Genomic DNA, 17638 nt, shown 5'->3' with positions numbered 1-17638 from the left:
GCAACGTCCATTCAAAGAAACATTAATGCATTCTTCTGGTTAGTGTTAAATTACTTTTCTGGTTTGTACCAGGACCCGCACATATTACTCCAGGCTTTTCAAGGGGCAGAAGTTACGGTTTTGTTTGCTCTCCAGTTTTGGGGTTGTGATGACATGAACTGTCTTGAGAGCATACCCTTACAAAGAAGGGGTTCTGAGCATGGGTGCATACATTTGTATTTGTTGTTGGTAGATTTCTCATTTTTAAGTTATCTAAGGATGTTTTAATGTTTGCATTGTTTTAACGTAGCCCTTTGTTTGGAGTTATAAAAATACTACTACTAATAATAAATAAAAAAATAAAAATAATAATTAAAAAAAAAAAACCACTCAAACAAACAAAAAAAACCCAGAAACAACACCTTCCCACTTGGGTCTTTTATAAAGAGGACACACTACAACAAGGCTTGAATTGTTTCCAGCTCAAGAAATAGAGTGAATAAAGAATTAATTGTATCAAATTAGAGTTTAGTCTCAAAGCTGTTTATCATTTGTTTAATTTGCATTCTAAATGGCTGGTGAAATCATTAGTATTTTTGTCTTTGAAGGAGCAAGCCTTTGAACTGTTTTTCTGTTCAGAGGTTCTTTAATATGGCCAATTATTTAGTCAAATAGTTAAGATCATTCAGTTATTAATTTTCATATGAGCGTTACTTGCTCTAGATTGTAATCCTTCAAGAGTCGTGGGTTTTAGTACTCTGAATGCTGATAGTTTCAAAATAACTATGAACCTTTGCAGTCTAGCATGTTGTGTACCTATTTGAGTACTGTTTGAAAATGCTTTCGGATGAGTAGGTGGTTGTGCGTTTGGCCTGTAACTTTTTAAGTAGGAGTTTGTGGCAGCTGAAGCACTTACCCGTAAAGCTGTAGCCCCTGAAAGGCTGAGACCCGTGATCTGTGTGCACTAGGAGAATGTCTCATCCCCTCAGCGCCAGGCTTGGCTGTGACTGGAGTCACCTTTTGCCTGTGCTGGCACAGCTGGGCGTTGTGCAAGACTGAGGGGACGGTGGAAGTGAGAGAAGGAACCTGATGCCAGAGCTGAGCGAGCTGATGAGTGCCACCTCCGCTTGGCCAGGAGGAACCTGTCCTAGGCTGACCCTCGTGCTCTCAGGAGTGTTTGTAATTTGCAGGCTGTTTTTTTTGTAAAATAAGCAGTTCTGGGCATAGGAACTAGAATCACAGCAGACTATAAAGTAGCTTTGTTTTTGTCTAGATAAGTTCAATTTTGAAAGTTTTTTTTGAATTTTTTTTTCCAAGTTTTGAAAGTGCCAGTCTTGTGTGATAATTCACTGTATAAAGACAATTTGCATGTTCCTTCTCTGAAGAAATGTAGATGTCCGATGTAATGATCCAGTAGGTCGCTTGCTAGGATATTTTGATGTGAGACTCTTGATATCTTATTAAAGTCACTTCAAATTTACTGTATTAATATTAGGGGTGACAGGAGATTATAAATGAAAATGTCTTAGGTAGCAAGTTAGTGCATTTCTTCGGTTACAGATATTTACTGCTTGTACAAACTCAGGACTTTGAGTAAATGTTTTAGATCAGAACACTTATTGGGGAAATTAAATTGCTGTGGTGTTTTGATTGCTTCAGTTCCACACTTCAGTGCATTGCCTAGTAGTTAATCAGAGTTAGAAATAGGTAGTTAGGGTCGTTTTGGACAGAATTTAGCAATATATGTAGGATTAATGGAGGCAGTACACAGTCTTCATGCCAGGTATTGGAACGTGAGTGCAAGTGTCATACTGGTCAGGCATCCTATCTGACAAAAGTCTCAATGCTGTAGCCCTGTGTTTCTGGCCTCACTGGGCTAGCTCTCCAGGCCCTGGGGCATCTTCAGGGAAAAGCACTTATTACTAAATCTGAAAGCAAGTGAAAAATAAAGAAGTAGTTCTACAAATCAGCAGTGTTTCTCGAAGATAGCACTTACGGCAAAGCTGGGAATTGATTTTTAGATTCCAGGACACCTGGTGAAATGTCTTTATTGGCACCAGTTTTCTTCTGAGAACTAAAGCATAGCCAACAAATTTTCGTATAAACTATTTTTAGCCTTTTACAGTTGGAGAAAATTTGTTAAATGCTGCTGAAGATAAATTAAAAATGCTTGAATAATGATTAGGGCTTTTTTTTTTTTTTTTAATGTCTTTCTGACACTTGTATGCTAATTGTCATATTCCACTCAGGTACCAAAGCAGTCCGATCCTCTGTGTCAAATGGATAATGCAAATCGTCAAGCTGAAAGCCCAGGTGGAAAGAAGCAAGTCTCTTACAGGACAGAAATTGTGGGCGGTGTTCCTATCATTACACCTACCCAGGTAATACCCATAAAGCAAGTGGGCTGTTATTTGGTAGAGGAGGCTTTGTTGTTTGACAGGTGAGAATAGGTTCTGTGTGACAATATAGCTGTCAGCTTCTCCCCCTGCTCAGAGGACTCCTACTTTTGATGTACACCTTTTATTGATACTGACGGGGGTGTTTTGAGATTTTTATTCCTTTTATACAAGATTATAGAGAATTATACAAGACTATAGAGAATTACTTAAGTATTGATTTTTGCTCACAGATACTGGCTAGTATGCTGAAAACATCTTTGTGTGTGACATAAATTGTTAACAATGCCAAAGTTCCGTCTTTAACTTCCAGGAAAAGTAGGCAAAAAAGGAGGTGATGAAGTCAGCTGATTATATATACACACTATGTTATTAGAGGTAGTAAGGATGACAGCAGATTAAACTATTGCAGAAAGGCCTTATGAAATGGCATGTGTGGACAAAGAAGATAGCAAGTGAAATTCAGTGAAAATAAATGATGTAAGGTACCCTGGGAAAAACAATCCTAGTTTTTATAGAAAATACTAGGCTGTAAAATAACCATTTCCACTTGAGTGAGAGGCAAGAGTTACAGTCACACTATGACAACATCATCTTGATGATCAGTTACAGTGGAGGAAAAACGCCACGAATATTAGGAGTTACTAGAAAAAGAGTAAGGAGCAAAACAGAAAACATCTTTGCTTTGATCAGAAAACATCTTTGCTCTTTGACCAGACCTTGATTACCGTTTCCAGTTTTGTTCTCAGCTTAAAAACTATAACTGGAAAGGTTCAGAGAAAGATTTCAAGGGTGATTAGTCCATGTGGAATGATCTCCATATGAGGAACAATTGAGTAGGCTAGTACTCTTCCATGTGCAAAAGAAATAACGAAATGAGGATGCAAGAGCTTTACAAAATCATGATTGGCAGGAGTGGATGGTGTAAGCTGTCTTTTCCAATATGACAGCTATGGGCTTTTAAATAAAGCTAATGGTGTAACCAGGTGAAATAAAGGGAAGGAGTTCTTTCAGTGAGTAATAATACCTAAGGTGTTCCTTGCCAAAATGTGGCATGGATGCAAAAAACTTTCCTCAGTTTGAGAGACTGGACAAGCTCATGGAAGCACTGTTGAAGATACAGACCTCTACCTGTTTCTGGAAGTTCCCTGAGCTGAAAATACAGAGTAGATTAATACCATGGAAATGACATACCTGAACTGCGTTTGGAAAGTTGGTGAATACTGTGTCCTGTGATCCTAGAAATAGCTTTTCCTTTGCTGTAACCACCTCTAGTGTTTTGCCCTTTAAAGTCATGTTATGAGTTTGCACTGGAAACATGCATATATCTTGGGTTTAGGCCTGTAACATTGTTCATTGACTGTTTGTCAATATTGTTTGAGAACACTCAGCAGTTTTAGTTTCTAAAGGGAGCTTGCAAGTACTGAACCAGAGCCCTTAGAGAGTCTTATTAGTTGTCTCTAGAAATCAGTTGAAATATTTTATCCTTTCAAACAAATTGGAAATGAGATTTGTGAGCATGGGATGATATAGTTATTTCCTATTATAGCTAGTACAGCTATTTTTTGACCTTTAGGAAAAAAATGACAGTATTCTGAATTTTCCTGCTTTTTTTCTAGAAAGAAGAAACTAGTGAGTGCGGTGAAGGGGGTGATAGGAATTATTTGAAACGATCACAAAGTCATCTTCCTTATTTTACTGCTAAGCATCCCCCAGATAGCGCTATTATCAAAGCTGGCTACTGTGTAAAACAAGGAGCAGTGGTAAGTATTTGAGATCAATGTGTTTTATTAATCAAGAACCACGGGTCTGAAGGTGGTAGTTATACTTACCAAGTAGACGCTTACAAAAAAAAAACCAAAAACAAAAACAAAAAAACCACAAAAACAAAACAAACAAACAAAAAAAACCCAAACCAAACAAACAGCCAAAAAACAACCAACCAACCAAACAAAAAAAAAAAAAAAAAGAAAAAATGTGTTTACCAGTGAATTTAGCACTACTGATAATATTAAGGATGGCTAAAGATAAAACTACTTCTCCAATAGCATGTAATTTATGTCTGTATTACTTGTTTTCATTACTTTCTTCAGTGTATGTTGTTGGAGATGTTTTGGAGAGGAAAAGTTGTGTGCACGGAGATTTCCACATTATGGTTAGTGCGTGCAGCTAGGAATTCTGTTCTACAGTTATGTAGAGATCCTTATTTCACTTGGTAGAAGCATCTAAATTAAGGCAGAAGTCCAATGTCTTCATGCTTTTTAAACCACTAAAATGTTTAGAAAAAGCTAATTTTTTCAGTTCAGAGGAAGAATTGTACAACTTGTCAGACTGATTAACACGAGTGGAACTATTCATATCATGCCTTGCTAAAAGAAGCAACAGATAATTCGGATTAAGCGGGATATGCATGCTTCGTGAGTTCTCAGACTCATTTTTATCTTGGATTGTGAAACTTCTTTTTGTAACATTTATTTTTAGTTAAAAATAAACTAGAGACCTTTAATGCACTGCCTTTTAACATTGCTTACGGAGTATTTGTGCTGCTGAGTTGCTACAGTTTTAGTGGAGATTGTTGAAAAAGTCATATAATAGAAAATGGTATCTTCCAGAATTTTTAATCTTTGCAGTTTAAAAAAAAAAAAAAATGTGCAAGTCTGCCCAAATTATTTTGGGGGCACCGTATATATATCCAACACACATAGAAATAAATGTTTTATACAAAAATTATAGATGAATAATTATAAATGAACTATACACTATGAAGTTGAACTACAAATATATGAATAACATGTAAGTATATTTGCATTTTATATTTAAAATATATAAATATCTATTTGTTTTCCTTTAATAGATGAAGAACTGGAAGAGAAGATACTTTCAGTTAGATGAAAACACAATAGGATATTTCAAGTCTGAACTGGTGAGTTTCCAAACATGTATTATTTTCCAGTGATAGTTGCAAGAAAATATAAAGAAATATGCTTATATTTGAAAAATGTACTGTGCTGCTCCTGCAACTCTTAACTCTGTACTGTAATAATTTTTCATGATTGGGAAGAACAAAAAAAGAATAGGGTAACTGTTAACTCAGACTGCAGTCTTCTCTTTGGGAATCCTTCTGTAGGGCACTGGAGAACAGTAATGAGATACTGTACAATCACCCTGATTTTTTTATTAGTACCTTATGTCACTGTACTCACACATAAATAATTGTGTTCTTGAAACAGCTGATCATTATGTGGAGAGATAAAACTGTAATCTTGCAATTCTTAAAGTTAGAATTATGGGGTGTTTTATCATACAAGTGATGGGATCTTTTCCCACACACTTCTTTCACTAGGGCAGCCAAGACAGGCAAAAAACTCAGCTGCTCAGAAGCAAGGCTTACAGAGTTTCTGTTTTGGTTTCATGACCTTTTTTTCTCCACTCATCACTCTTCAACATTTTGACCAATTTTAACCAAATGTTAAGTGCCTTCAGGCTTCATTTAAAAATGAAGTGGCTGGTACTGGAGACAGTCTGTTCTCCTCAAAAAAGAATCTCACACTTACTAAACATGAGAAAATCTGTACCGAAGGAGAGAAGTCTGAGTTGTAGAGTATTGTAAATTAAGGAAAATCGAGTTTACAGGCCAACTGTAAGATGTAAAATGCCAAGAACCCAAATTTCAGGCTATTTCTGAGGAGAACTTCTTTACTTTTAATGAGGGAGTATACAACAGCAGCAGCAGTTTGATGTTGGATCACTGTCTTTGTTAAACTGTCAGCATAACACGGTTCTGACTCATTGCCTATAATAAATGCTCTATTTTTGTTAAAAAAAAAAAATCTGAGTACAGATTGCTCACAAGCGAATTCTCAGTGAAGAATTGTACTGTGTGAGAGTATACTAGAAAGATGGTAGAAATGCATATGCATTTAGTGTTTCATCATGCTCCTTTCCAACGTCACTGTTTTGAACAAAATAAGATCTTGTAGTGTCCTCTATTCTTCAGGCTAGTATCCCCTTGATGCTGTTTGAGGAAGCTGTCTGACCAGCTGTCAGATAACAGGGAAGTAGATACCGCTTCACAATTTTTACTGAAATTAGGGTTTTTTTACATTTTAAGAGTCATCCCTCTTCAGGGAAGTAAGTACTGAGTAGATAGAGAATGTAGTGTCCTTAATTGAGCTACAGAAGATAATCGAAGAATTCCACGGTTAGGAAACCTAGTTGTGATAATCATGTTTCATATAGTTTTTTAAACAATTAGGATCTGCCTTGTCAGTAATGTGTGGGATCTCCTGTTCCTAATGAGAGTAATACAAAGATAAGAAAGAAGTTCAATAGCAGTTATTTGTCTTTGTGGTTAAGAAGGCCATGGCATGGAGGTCGTGTTCAGCTAGCGTAGCATCAGACTTCTAATTCTGGAAAACTTCTTTCTGTTGGACTTCAATTCCTCCCAGTAGCTGCAGTCTTCAGTCAAGTATGGCTCTTTGTTTAAATTAGTTTGCCTTGACAGCCAGCCTCTTCACCAGTACCTCAAATGACTCAGACTGGATATCTTGAGGTGCTGTTGTTTTACATCTGTAGAAAGATATCTGAGTGTTCAGCTCTCAAAAATGCGAAAAAGTGTTGGGTTTTTTTCTTTTTGTTGATTGAAAAATGTGGAGATTCTGGGGATTTTTTTTGTTAAGGTTGTTTGGTGTTGTCATGTGTCCATGTCTCCCCCCACCTCTTAATGATCTCCCCTTTCCAGTTTGAGGAAAAGCCTATGTCAGTCTTCAAGTGGAGCATAGTGGAATCCAGGCAATATCAGACTCAGAAAATTAGAATCTCTGAGCTGAGGTCTTCCCTGCAACAGGTGTCTGCTCCAAGGAGGATCCTACAGTTCACATTTGATGTATTTGAGAACTCTGTTGTAATGGTTGAGGGAACCTAGGAAGAACAGGGTGGGAAGAGGGACAAAATAACTGAAAACATTGAGTTTTAAACTCAATACATTTGATCTGCTATGGACACAAGTGATCTCGTAAAAACTGACATTTGAGGATGGTTACATTTGGATGATGTTAGCTGTTTACTGTAACAACATAAATCTCTTAAGTATATGTAATAGAAATTGTAGGGAAAGTAGTCATTCCAGAGCTGGCAGCTTTTGTTTTGTCTATAAGCTGAAGCCAACTGCAGTAGTCCATTGTAACATTGCTTAAAGAAAACACATCAGGAGGTAAAATAAGTTGTTTGTTTGTGTTTTACTGCAACAACCACAGGAAGATACTAGTATGTGTGACATTATGTTGCCATGGCAAAAGTGAAAGTCTTTCTGTTGAATTTTCTCACTTTTTTTCCTGTTGTGTGAAACTTTGACAGAATTGTAACACTTATTTTTGTTACGGTAACAGAATTTTCATATGCTTTAAGAATACTTGCTCTTTTACAGGTTTTGGTATGACTGATTTCTTTATTTTTATTCTATTGAAAGTAGGATACAATCTTGTTTAAAGTCATGTTACGCAGTACAATTAACAAAGCATCTCATATTGTAGCATTTCATAGCAAATTAATATAACCATGGTTTTACTGAAATAAGCTGCTTGAGGCCAGATTCAGTTTTCTGATCTACTTAGGGGAAGGGGACAGGGGTGCTTGTCTCCATTATGGTAAGGTGAATGAATGTGGTTTGGGTTTTTTTTAGTTCTTGTTTTTGCCTCCTCTTCGGTGCAAGTGCCATGGCTGGTTTAATAGTTACAAAAGCAAATTAAATTTTGGTTGACATCACCTTTAGTGTAGGTGGCTGCCGTGAAAGTCACATTTACCATAAGGCTGCTGCTGTCAACTGTCCTGACCTCTGGCTTTTTGAACGTATTCTAGTTGTTAGACATGCTCCGCTGAAATACTTTTGCCTTCTTTTTTCAGGAAAAGGAACCTCTCAGGGTTATACCACTTAAGGAGGTCCATAAAGTTCAGGAATGCAAACAAAGGTGAGGAGGGAAGCACTGCTGTGGTTACATGGGATGTAGTACACTGCCTCGTCATGGCTAGACTGCTCACTGAAACAGTGGAGATCTTTTTAATTACTTCAGTTGATGTATGCATGTGTGATGCTCTCTTTACAGGACAGCAAGTAGTTTTGTGCATAAAACTGGTTTTGAGGGTTCCACACTAGCGTGCGTTTCAAACTTGGAACATTCAGTAGAATGTAAATGCATTGGGCAAGGGCGGAACAAAGGAGTATCATGCAATCCTGAGTTAGAGATGCATGGGTGCTGTCTGATTTGAGGCAGCAATTTTAGGAGTGTCTATTCTGCTTATTTAATCTTTAAACCTTTGGAGGACATTACCTTATGTTAAATGTCTGAACTTAGATGAGAACACTTTCTCCTGCTCTTTCCCTCCCACCGAATGGCAATATACTAAGGAATTAATCATCTTTGTAGTAGTTTTCTTTTTTTTAGCAGACTACTGCTTAGGACTAATATTTTGCAAAGACATAACAAAATATAAATGTGAAATTTTACAGAAGGTTGACAAGAACAATAAATATGTTTAAGCTTAACATGATATGGTATAGAATGTTCCAGTTGAAAATCTGTATATATAGTAGCACACATGCCACTGAAACTAAAGAGTTTTAGGACTAAAATGAGTAAGAGATGCTGGTTTTCTTTTTCTACTTAGTATTTACCAAAAAAAACACAGTAGCTTGATAAAGAAATGCAAAGGTCTTCAGACAACAAATGTTCTGGTTCTCTGCAGATCCTAGAGCCTTTTTAAAATAAAGTTGTACATGCTGTTGAAGTATTTTTTGTGTGCTTCATTTACAGTGATATAATGATGAGAGACAATCTCTTTGAAATTGTAACAACCTCTCGAACATTTTATGTACAGGTAATTTCTATTTTAACCTTTGGGCAAAACTCTGAGACTGCCATAGTCAAAGCAAAGAAGCAGGGCAGTTTTGCTTTCTTGGTTGTATTTAACTGCCATGATTTTCAGAGGGAATGTGATCTTCACTACCTTTCAGAAGGATACATACAAGAAATATTCCACATAACAGCAACTGTTATGTTGGTAGTGTGCGAAAGCAATAAACAATCAATCCTAATGTGATTTAGTTGGCATTTGGGTCTTCAAATTCTGTAGAATCAGCTCAGTATTTTAAATCTTACATTTTGAAGTAATGAATTTTTATGTATAGTAATTGAGTTCTCAGATTCAAATTAGTTGCCACATTCAAATATCTACCAAAGCACAGAAATGTTTAGATTTCAGTACCTAGTTGGTAATACGTATCCATATGGATTTATTCACTCCATGTTACCTTTTAAATGTTTGAATATAATGAAAATCACAAAGACTTGCTTTTTCCAGCTCTGTTAATGTGGAGCTTATAGTACTGAAAATAATTTTTGAGTTTTTCAGGTAGGATCATGAAGGCCTGTATAGTCTAATACAGACAGTAGTGCCAGATTCTGAGTTATGAGCTGTCCTGTGGCTGAACATAATTAAGTGACATGTTGCAGATGTTTCTTGCTGGGTGGATGTGCTAGTTTAATAAAGCTGCAACCTAATTAGCAGATAGCTTTAGCTTTTTATCTGTCTGTATCCCAGATATGTACACCCTTGGTGTTAATCTATTGCATTTTTGTTGGACTGTTGTTCTAAGTAGCTGTACAGCTGACCCCCAACAGAGACTGATTTTTATTTTACTGTAACTCTTCAGTAAATACCTCTAGAAGTACAGTGCAACAGTGACTGAAAAGTACAGAAGTTATGTCATTGGCCAAAGTCTGCTAAGAGGAGTCAGCAGATCTCCTGTAAGAATTTGTGGGAGCTTTTATTTTTTTGTTTGCTGAAAAATAAAAGTTTGAGTCTAGAGTATGCAAATAGTATAAAAACGCTGATTTCTTGCTTATTATATGCATGTAGTTATAATAGTAAATGCAGGGTGAGACTTTAAGAAATATCTGTGTTAAGAAATGGAAGTCCTTATGGCTTTAAATAACAGACTACTAAAGTAGGGTAGGGCTCCCATTTTAATGCAGATGGTCAGGGTGCTGGGGAAGTTGAGAGTTGATAATGTTAAATGTAATGCATATTGTTTGATCCAGGCGGACAGTCCAGAAGACATGCACAGTTGGATAAAAGCAATATCTGGGGCCATTGTAGCACAGCGGGGACCTGGAAGATCAGCAGCTTCCGTATGTTATTCTGAACCTCAGAGAAAACGTGATTAGTTGATGTTCATTTGTGCACATGAAGTTGTAGTTTCTTCCTTTTGCCTGTCCTCTATCCTGTCCTGTAGTAACATGGCATCTTTGCATGAACCTTCATACAGACTGGCATAAAATACTTTGCGTTTTTAATTGAACACTGACCTTAGTCTTACATGTATATAATTTTGCGTGCGTTGTATTGTCTTGAGCAAGTAGATAATGCAAATGCTAACCCAGAAAAATTCTTCTCAGTTCAGTATGATCTTTGTCACTATGCTGCTACTAGTTTGGAAGTAAAATTGAAACTTTCTAATTCCTGCGAGGTGTTTCTGCTAATTGCTGAATTTTGCAATCAAATTACGATATCCTAATTTGGTTTTGACAACTCTACCAAATTGTCATTTTCTGTTGTTGATAGTTTATTACATGTGCAGATACGGGTTCAAATTTAAAGTAACTTCTTTACGAGATCTCTGCTCGCATGAATTAATTTTTGCTGTTGGAAACGTAGTGTGAACACCATCTAGCTTTACTGAACTGAGGCACTGGTACAAATCTTAATATTTGTGAAACCATGTGGATGCCAACATATCATACACGCTTGCATTTAAACTGTATTAGGTGATCAGTACAAAGTACAGTAACTTGTGAATAGTGAAGGTTACTGTAGTGTCACAGTGTCTCCAAGTATGTCCAGATTTAACAAATGGAATACTTCGTAGTTCAGATGTTGCAAGCTATGGTTTTCACTTTCTGGCTATGGGATATTTTGTAATAAGCTGAATATATCATTACCCCCACAGTCTGAAATCTAACAATTTAAATCTGGCTTTTGACTACCCGTTTGCATTGATATTGCATTTCTGTTAATCTAAGCTCTCAATTATTTTTTGCAGCTGGGAGCTGCTTCATGCTTTTAAATAAAACTTCCTTGCTAAATTCTGTTTCTTTTTGGGGGAAGGAAAATATGCAGATAACTCTTCTTTGTGTATGCTTTTTTTTGTGGGGCTAACCGAGCAATTTAGCTGTTACTGTCTGCATCACTTCTTTCTTTTTCCCTCTCTTCTCTTCTTTCCCCAAGTATAGGTTACTCTAATCTTAGCTTTGCACTGTGTTCCAGATGCGGCAGGCCAGAAGGCTGTCGAATCCTTGTATACAGAGGTATACATCAAGAACTGGTGAATGCAGCACGTATGTGGGCTCTCATGTAAACTTGCCTTCTTAACAGAGGGCTGGGTCTAGAGACTAATTTGCACTATAAAAAACTAAAAATAATGCTACCTGTTGTCATTATCATTACTGAAAACTAACTCATAAATTATATCGTTCACTTACAGGTTTGCACTGTTTTTTCTTACTTTTAAAACAATTGGAAATTAAAAATGGCAGAAACGTATTTATAGTTCAAAGCATACTATATATATTTAAACATAGGTTATGTGGTGTCATTTTAATAGGAAAGTATTAAAGCTAATTTGCATGAGAGTTCATATTTCCGTTTTACTTTACATTTTTTTTGAAACTGCGCAAAAGCAAAATTCAATTTAAGCTACCCACAAACTAATACAGATGCGTGCACACAAAAAATGCACGTCATAACTCTAGTAATTGGAAGGATAATATTGTAGCCTGATTTGCATGGCTTATAAGTCTCTGCATGAAATTAATAGTTCAAACGTAGAAGCATTATAACGTATAATCGGTACACTGTTCAAAGCGGTACACCTTGGGAGTAAAACAGCAGCACAGGCTCTTAACTGTGAAATTACAGTCAGTGTGGGTAGTAAAATCTGAGTATCCTTCAGTTCAACTTCGCAAAAAGTTTATTATAGAGGTCTTGTCCAGATATTCCTTTTGTCCTATTTGTTGAACTAAAAATGGTAAGAATAGTAGGTGAATCACTGTATCGTATGTTTTCCTAAAGCAAAGGGGGTTTTTTAAAGTGGAGTATTGAGTCAGGTATGAAATAAGGCAGTGTGAGTAATGTGAAATACTTCACTGCAATTGAACATAGAACTGAAGTCCAAAAAAAGTTGCACAGCTCCTTCACCCAATAATATTAGTTAATTGATAAAAAGAAGTACAGTAGTACTTGGCAGATTCCATTGTGATTAAGTTTATGAATTCTTGTCGTAGCATTCTAAAAGAAACTTGGAAAACTGCTGTGAAAAAGTATTTCATTTAGGCGGTATATGTGCATCTTGGACACACATCTGTGATGGGTTTTTTTGCTAACAAATGTGCTTGAAAAGGGACTTGTGTCCACACACGGGCTCACAGATTTCTTTAGTTGATGTACTAACAGTGGCGGTGGCAGAAGTGGCAGCAGCTGCAGCTCCTCAAGCGCGCGGAGGGAAGTTTGCGCTGCATCATCGCGCAGCATTTTGATCATATCTTCATACACTGTATCCAGCGCTGTTGTAGACCTCCCTCGGTGTTGGAGGCATCCTTACAGAACTGACAGATACGATGCAGAATCCGAAGAACTTTTTGGTCTGGAGATAGAGCTGTAGGTCAGCCAGGGATATCTTAGGATGTCTAAAATGGCACCCTGCGCTTTTGCTTTAGGCATCTAAATCATTCCTCGGTAGTCTGGGAACTTGTTTCTGTCAGTAAGTAAATGGTGGAAGATTATTTTCACAGTATCAATCGAAGAGAGTTGTGTAAAGGTCATCAGAATGGCAGCTCACAATAAACACAAGTAAATAACTTGACAGTTAGAAGTAATAGCTTAAAGATCAGTTTCCTTTCTAGGTCCATTAACTTTGGAAACTGCTACACAGTCTTGATGGCATAAAATACTGTTTTCGTTTGGTCCCTGTTAAAAATTGTGGAGATTGGTAGCCCAAGAAGAGGGAACAGTAAAATGTGCATTACTTCAGGATTTAAGATATAAGTGCCTGATACATACGAATACGTTTGAATACATTTTGCTCTTGAAAAGACGTTCCTTTCAGTGGCCTTTAAAGCGTGTATCTTCAAAAGATTACTTAACACCTTAGTAAAATGAGCAGTTTCAATTTGCTAGGCTGTATTATAAAGTCTGAGGAGCTGCTGAGCTTGATTTGAGAAATTTAATTTCCTCAAATGAAGAAACTGATGTTGCTGTCACATACTGCTGTAAGCTCACATTTAATTATACGTTGCCTTGAGAGAGCACCTGCCTCCTGCTGCTGTGGCTGATGCTTCGCTTTGTGTATTTTCTGTCTGGATTTTTGTTTTTGCTTTTTTTTTTTTTTGTTTTGTTTTGTTTTTTCTGAGAGTGAAATCTGAAACTGCATCTTTTCAACATGACGTCAGTGACTTCATCTGACACGTGCTCTTCTTTTCCAGGAGCATACCGAGTCTCCTTCCGAACCCAACCATGCTCTCCGTTCTGCCACCCCAGCCCCAGCCACCTCACATTCCACCGCCACTCACAGCAGCCCTCTGGTCCCAAACCCTCACGCCAAATACCCTGCCTTGGAGAAGCGAGGATTTCACGAATCTTTTACCAAGGCCAAGCCAGGGAGCTGCAAGATCCAGGTTGTCGCTCCAAGAGAATCAGCTTCCAAAGTGACTGAACGGGGCCTCTCGGAACCTCAAAGTAAAAATGGCACTCAGGAACAGGATCCTGGCCTTGTGGATCTGGATGATGCAAGCCTTCCAGTGAGCGATGTGTAGCGATGGAAGCGTTTGGAGAACGATCCATTTGTTCGGTCCTCTAATTTCCTTGCTTGGACTTGTAACCAAAGAGAATTATAGGAAATGAGAACAGGAACACTGATTTTTATATATATGTATGTGTGTTTCTGTGCACACATGTGTGTATATATAATGTGTTTGTATATTGCCTTTCAGCGGGGGGTCAGAAGCGGGCCTCTCGCATTTTCTCAAAGCCTGATAGTAGATCACGTACTAGGGAGGGGCCAAACTGCACAATGTAGAAGGGGGGGGGGGGGGGGGGGGGTGAAGACAAAAACAAAAAAGTACTTCTGCAAGTAAGCAAGGTACCAGCAACTTTTCATTCCTAATCTGGCAAATCTACTAAATTTACAACTAATGCTACATTGGGAAGAACTTATTGCCAACAAATGTGACTACTTAATTTCATTTTTAACTACAGTAAGATTTTAGCAGTAGATGAGAATTGTTTCTCTCCATGACTTTCAGATACCAGGAAATGCACAAAATGTTTCTTCTGTTCTTTAGGATCAACAGTGTCAACTGATTTGTTATCAGAACAAGAATTCTGAAGTCCCTTGGAATTCTAATTATGGTGCTGTAAAATTTCCACTAAAATAATATTTTGAATAGTCAGCCTATTTTTGATGCACTCCTAAAAGTGTGTTATAACTTTTTGCACATTTGGATTTAACGGACCGCGTGTAATGGTGTTTTGGAGGGGGGAGAAGAGAAACTGGACTTTTGAATTTGGACACTTTAGATCATTTGAACAAAGAAGGGTTTATATTGTGTTACATTAGGCTTTGCAGCAGTTATTTTTCTTAAATGTCTAAATGTATCATTTGATTACTGTTTTGAGATTACTGATTCTTGTCAGTGCTTTGTGAACAGTTCTTGTTTCTATATGGATCAGTGGAAAACCTCCTCGTTTAGTTTTGTCGTTATTGGTACTGAACTGTTCATAGTCATGCAGTGGTGGCCTATAACTTTTGGTGCACTAATAATCTTAAGTGCCTGTGTTTTTTCTCACACTGTTGAAACACTTTTGGATTAGTTATGTACACAAACCATTCTTAATGGTTTTGAACGTTGGCTTAGAGTTGTTCTGAATAGCATAGTTCAAAACAGCTATTTAAAATAGACTACGCCAGGGATACCAGTGTTCTGGTATTGCACCTACTAGCTGTGCAATATATGTTTTTAAAAAATGAGTATTTGTTTGTGTACACTGTGTTACGGGGCTTCAGTGATGCAAATGAAAAGAACCTTTACATTTCAAGGATTGGACTGACTGTGTACTTTTCGTCGTTCTGAAAAATGTTTGCTTTAATCAAAACCCCACAAATATCTCATGCTGCTGCTTATTGTGATTCAGATTGTCCAGCTTTGCGATACTTTTTTTTCTTGTCTACTGGAACCTAGGATACATATCATACAAGTCCATCGTCTCTCCAACTTCCAAACTGACTTCCTGCTTGAGAGATATGGATGGCTTTACCACAAGAATTTGTTGATCCAAGGATAGAATAATTGGTGTCATATAAGAATGAAATCTAATTAACTTCAAGAGCTTAAATTATATCAGCACCTTCATTTTTTTTATCCATAAGCTAACTAACCACTGTCTTAAGACAGCGGTGTTTGTAAATTACTGGTTTTATTTGACTCTAGGTATATGTGAAAACTACCACAGAATTGGAAGTTACTGTAAATGTCTGTACTAGTATTGTAGGTTTTAACTTCTATAAAACAATAGCTCTTAAAAACCTTATTTTTTCATAAGTACATTCTGTGTGGAAGACACTTTGCATTGAAATATTTTTACTGTAGTCTGTCATCTGAAATCACTTGCTCTGGTACAGCTTTCACACTGCATGTTCATTTTATTATATTTTGGTATCGGCAATTTTACACATTGGGTGGAGGTAAAGCAGCTCCATTTTGGGACTTATAAAAAGAGGGGGGGTGGGGGGGAAGGAAAAAAGCGAACTACTGTTGTAGTTCAGTAGCATAGGGAAATATTTGTGGTTGGTAACTGTCAGGGTCTCCTATTTATCAGTACTTTTATAAATCTATGAAAATTGTTAAATTATTTTAGAAACAGTGCTGTAAATATGTCACATTTAAATTGTCAATAAATCAGTTTGGGTAACTTAAAATAAGATCTGACTGAGTTTCCTTGCACCATGTTAAATGTTTTATCAGAGCAGTATACTCCTTTATGGCGTATAAGAGGTCAGATTATCTTTTATCCGGCTATAATGTCTTTTTAATTCTTCAAGTCTGATCAGGCTGTGCAGCCTAAGAAAGAGATTGAACAGAATGAGCTGGTTTTCTTTTACTGTTCTCAGTTCATTTTATGAAATTTTTGCACGTTATACAAGGGAAATGGGTCAGGTTTCTTTTGCATCAATGGGAAGGCAAAGATGATGGATAGCAATGTCAGGTTAACCGTTTGGAAACACTTGGGCACTGTCTGAAAGGGGAGGGAGAACAAAATGTGACATGCTTTTTTCTGGCTTTATACTGTTGCATAAGAGAGATTCGCTCTCAAAAATGCTTTCCTGAAATAACGGCACGCGTGTGATACCTGGAAGGACCTCACTGTGCAGCAGACAGTACAATAGCATCAGGCTTGACTGACTGCATTTCTCAAGTCCATTTTTCCCTTTGGTAAAATGACACACTTAATCTCTCTGTCGCAACAGTAGGCAAGCTTCAGGTAAAGAATAGTAATTGAATAACGTCTTTTATATAGGCTGTACACAGTTACCTAAATTCCAGTTTGACTGTGACATCATCTGACTGAATTACTCCAGGCACGTACACATCTGTGGTTACAGTAGCACCAAAATGTTCACGCTATTGCCCCCAGCATCTCACTCCATTAACATACGGCTTCTGGAGCAGTCACTGTCCATGGTAACCAGCCGCCCCACAGGCCAGAGTTGGTATGAAATGTGTATGTAATTGTACCTTTGGTAGCCCACCTCCATTGAAACCAGACGTTTTCAGCTTTATCATAACATCACGAAGTTCTGAATGCAGCGTGGTTGCAGCAGTGTGGAGCCGATGTTTCAGTCCTTGGTATACGAAGTTAGATACTAATCTGTATACAGTAATGCAGCTTATTCTTCCTAGTGATAAATGTCAGAATAAAATGCAATTACTGGCTGCAACTCAAACTCATTTGAAGGAACTGAAAATGCCATTTACAGCTCGTCTCTCTTCTCGCATGAATCTCTGCTGTTTAGCTTTCAACTTTTAATCTTCTAATTATTTTCATAAGTCTTATTTACTTTTCACAGCCCATTGAGACCTGAACTGTTGTCCCTGAGATGACTTGGATGCTCTGTCTTTCTACGTGCTATCTTGCATGTTTTCATTTGCTGTGTA

At 37.3% G+C, this 17638-nt stretch overlaps 1 protein-coding gene across 9 annotated transcripts in view; it reads left to right on the top strand.

Moving 5' to 3' along the window:
* PLEKHA1 (pleckstrin homology domain containing A1) overlaps positions 1-16401 on the top strand; it is a 38936-nt gene extending 22535 nt beyond the window's left edge. For 6 of the 9 annotated variants that reach the window (XM_042787215.1, XM_042787207.1, XM_032988701.2 and 3 more), the window contains 7 exons: positions 2229-2360; positions 3995-4138; positions 5230-5298; positions 8277-8341; positions 9185-9248; positions 10472-10561; positions 13910-16401. In XM_042787215.1, coding sequence (XP_042643149.1) covers positions 2229-2360; positions 3995-4138; positions 5230-5298; positions 8277-8341; positions 9185-9248; positions 10472-10561; positions 13910-14239 — 894 coding nt within the window. In that variant the 3' untranslated portion in view covers positions 14240-16401. Of the gene's footprint in view, positions 1-2228; positions 2361-3994; positions 4139-5229; positions 5299-8276; positions 8342-9184; positions 9249-10471; positions 10562-11662; positions 11768-13909 lie in introns of all 9 variants that reach the window. The other 3 variants (XM_032988706.2, XM_032988705.2, XM_032988704.2) reach the window with 3 other exon arrangements.
* The last annotated feature ends 1237 nt before the right edge of the window (positions 16402-17638 follow it).

This window comes from Tyto alba, unplaced genomic scaffold (assembly GCF_018691265.1).
Source record: "Tyto alba isolate M040663 unplaced genomic scaffold, T.alba_DEE_v4.0 Super-Scaffold_1, whole genome shotgun sequence".
In the NCBI taxonomy this organism is placed as follows: Eukaryota; Metazoa; Chordata; class Aves; order Strigiformes; family Tytonidae; genus Tyto; species Tyto alba.
Note: the sequence above shows the minus strand (reverse complement) of the source record. Positions and strands in the feature narration are given on the sequence as shown.